The sequence below is a fragment of the Echiichthys vipera genome (genome assembly GCF_963691815.1).
Source record: "Echiichthys vipera genome assembly, chromosome: 13".
Taxonomy (NCBI): Eukaryota; Metazoa; Chordata; class Actinopteri; order Perciformes; family Trachinidae; genus Echiichthys; species Echiichthys vipera.
The window spans coordinates 24,557,052-24,560,843 of record NC_139838.1 but is presented as its reverse complement, the minus strand read 5'-3'; the positions used below and the strand labels follow the sequence as shown (position 1 = coordinate 24,560,843).

The window sequence follows — 3,792 nt, the reverse complement described above, 5'->3', positions numbered from 1 at the left end:
CTTTACAATGTCCGGGATCATTCTCGGCTTTGTGCCTCACAGACTGTCATTACGCATCAGTGACTGTAATCTGTGTTTACATCTCCAGTCAAAGCAGCCTGGCTATGAAAAGGTCAGCCGGCACTCAGGAAACCATATTCCCACTTAACAGACTCCATTAGGCAACATTTTCAAACTCTTCAATCCTTGTTTAACCTTCAGGATCGTCCGTCAGGCCTCAAAAGGACCTCAGGCGTCGCTGAAGTTCACCTTCCCGTACACGCAGGGGTCTTGGAACATCATTTTCTGATCAGACAGCAGTTCGTCCGTGACGGTGAGCTCCTCCAGCTCTGTCGTGAAGTGATCGGTGCTCTCAACCATCGACGTGTCCTTGACCGCGCTGTACGTGAGGGCCACGCTGTAGGCGGCGGGTTTGTCCGAGCCTTTCCTGCCGCAGCGACAGATCTTGCGGAAAGCGGCGCGAAACTTCTGAGACATGGCATTGTAGATGACCGGGTTGATGGCGCTGTTGAGGTAGACGCAGATCCTGCAGAACAGCAGGAACCAGCTGTCCAGGTAGGCCCGGTCCAGGAAGGAGTTGACCACCACCAGAGTGCGGTACGGCATCCAGAGCGCGGCGAACAAGATCACCACCACAGCCAGCATCTTGGTCACCTGTAGAGGGCGACAGGCAGAAATATGACAACAGAAGGAGGCCATAGTGGCCAAATCAGTGGTGTTCAGCTGTGAACAAGTACATGCAAGTATGGAGCTGCACACCAACATTATTATTTTATATATTTTATTTTTATGGACATTTATGATCTGTTGTTATTAAAGAGTGAGTTCAAACTACAGAGAGTTTAGTGCATAAAAGCAAACTAACTACTTGGCTGGACACCTCTACAGGTCATGCATTTTTATTATTTGCATTTATTTTAAAACTGAAGCAATTAGTTTACGAATTTGTTACTTTATTGAATGAAATTGCAATAATCAATAGATAGTTAAGTTATTTTTTTGAGCAGAAATGCCAAAAAGTTGATTGTTGCAGCTTCTCTAATGTGAATATCGGCTCTTTGGTTAAAGTATCCTATGATTTTAAACTGATTATATTTTAGATTTGGACTCTTGGTTGAACAAAACAAGACATCTGAACATGTAAACTTGGGTTTATAGACAAAACAGTTAATTTATTCATTGAGAAAAGAATCTCCATATTAATCTATAATGAAACAAGTGCAGTTGCAGCATTAATGTATTCATTCACTTGTTGGTTTACTTGGTCCATTCCTTATTTGTTGGTATTTTGGGTGAATCACCTTTAAGCCTGTTCAAAAAGGTATTTGACAGAAATTTGACTCTAACGATGTTTTTGGAAGAGTGTCAAGAGGTCACCTTTGGACCTTTGTTGTGTTTGTGCATTAAAACATTTGGTGAAGTGTAGCCTTATGTAACAGATATTCAGCTGAAGCCACTTAACAAAACAACTGCACAAACAATCTTGTTTTTTAATGAAGTGGAAAAATGCCCGGGGCAAAGAGAACACCAGTTGTTTCATGCAGATTACATTTTTGCAATTAAGTGGCATTTCTGTTGAAGTGTTTTTATTACTCATTGGTTTTTCATGACTTCATTTTGTTATTTTTTATCATTTACAGTGGGAAAAGTGTTCAGGTCAGGGGATACTCTATATGATAATTTATCGTCTCTCAATGGAACCACATCGTAGTGAAATATCGAGGTACTGTGATACGCCCTCATGACGTCTAAACTGATAATAACAAGCACACTAACTCAAAAATCTCAGAAAATCAGTGAAATATTTGTAGTTTTAAGATTGCTGATTTGTTTTGACTTCACACTGTTTGTGTGCGTGCACTTCAACATACTGTCGTCAGTGCAGGGCTGGAAAAACACATTATTTTCTCTGTAATTTCACTTGAAAGTAGTTTAAAATGAGAAAAAACTCTTCATTTGTCAAGTATTTATGCAAAAATAGACTTTACCATGTTATTATTTCATATTTCATATTGATTATTTATTTATTGAGTTACCAGAAAACATCAATACGTGATCGATGATCGAGATATGAAATGATGCTATAGAGACAGAATAATTTGGTTTTATAATCCAGAGTTGCATCAGCCCTGTTCAGATTATGCTCTTTAGTTGATGTAGTAACACCACACCATAGAAATCCTCATACATACTGCATTGAGACTGCTACTTGAGTAAAAGTACACAAGTATAGTTAGCTAAAGTAAATTCTGCCCCTCTGAGTGTTGAACTTTAACAATATTGTTCTATTATTAGTGATGCGTTCACGTGTGTGCAGCATTTTACTGCTGTAGCTGTGGAGTGGAGATCATTTCAAGTATTTTAATAGCCGAGAAATTATTCATTTAATCTGTAATAATCATACAGTTTGATCTCATCACGTCCTGTGTGTGAAACCTTAATGTTAAATGTGTAACTAGAATTAAAATACCACATGTTGAGGTTCACTTCTTGGGTAAATACACCTTCGCACGCACCTGTCTGCGGGAGGTCGCGGTGGAGCTGGAGTGCCGGGAGTTTTTGCAGCTGGTTGTCTTATTGTTGCTGTGGTTGTTGTGTCCGTTCTTCTTCTTGTCCTTGGGGTCGGAGGGCAGCGGGTTGAGGAAGAGGATCCGGGCGATGAGTCCGTACAGCACCGCGGAGAGCAGCAGCGGCACCACGAAAAAGACGCCGAAATCAAAGAAGTAGATGGGTAAATAAAACTTCCTGGGGACCCTGTAGCCGCACGTGATGATGGTGATGTTGTCGTACACCAACTCCTGGATGTCCGACAGGTAGAACCACATCACGCAGTACAGAGAAGTAAAAGCCCAGACGAACAAAATGATCTTTTTGGCTCTGGACAGGGTGCACAGAAACTGAGCTTTAATCGGGTGGCAGATGGCGATGTATCTCTCTATGGTGAACGCTGTTATGGAGCACGAGGAGGCGTTGATCCCGAGGTACTGGAAGTAGGTGATGCAGAGGCACCCGTAGTGGCCGAACACCCAAGACCCAAAGATGCTGTCTGTGATTGACGGTAAACCCGCCGCTGTCAGCACCATCAGATCAGCCACCGCCAGACTCACCAGGTAGCAGTTGGTTGGTGTCCTCATGTGTTTGGTTGTGAGCACCACCAGGATGACCATGACGTTGCCAACGAGCCCTAAAGCGCAAATCACGAAAAGCAGTAAACTACTGATCACCTTGTAGTGAATGCTGTAGTCCGCCCAAACCCCCAGAGTGCGGTTCAGCTCTGGATCTGCTGTAAAGTTTTCCATCTTGATGTTTCAGCTCAAATATCCGAGAGAGAAAAACGACACTTGTCTGCGGGTTTGTTGCCTCCTGACGCGCCAAACGGCTTTTACGCGCGACTAATGCGAAAGCTCTTTCAACTCTGCAGGTCCGGGAAAAGAGTATTTCGACCTCAAAAAGCTCCAAATGTTATCCAATCGTGTGCTGCGCATGAAACCGTCATGATAAGACAAAGGGCTGCTCGGACTCTGATGTAACTCCGCGGTCGTGTTGTGCGTAAACTGGGATGCGTCGCCTTGTCCTCATCAGAACAAACTGTCTGTCGGGCAGATGGCGCTTTGGTTTTGAGCCTTGCTCTTGCCACGAGCTCTCATTACGCATGCGAGGGGATTAGCCTATCATTACATTTTCTATACCAGACCTCCCCCCCATCAACAAAGCTGCACAAACGCCAACATGTTTGCAACATATTTGCGTCTTTCTGTCATGCTGACAGTTCATCACTTACAGGAGGAGGCA

The 3,792-nt window shown here is 43.3% G+C and overlaps 1 protein-coding gene across 1 annotated transcript; it reads right to left on the bottom strand.

Moving 5' to 3' along the window:
* Positions 1-228: 228 nt before the first annotated feature.
* trhrb (thyrotropin-releasing hormone receptor b) lies at positions 229-3,299 on the bottom strand (the record flags this gene model as incomplete). The annotated part of the gene is made up of 2 exons (XM_083925484.1): positions 229-654; positions 2,517-3,299. 2 exons carry the CDS (start codon positions 3,297-3,299, stop codon positions 229-231), a joined length of 1,209 nt encoding a protein of 402 aa, XP_083781610.1.
* Positions 3,300-3,792: the final 493 nt, after the last annotated feature.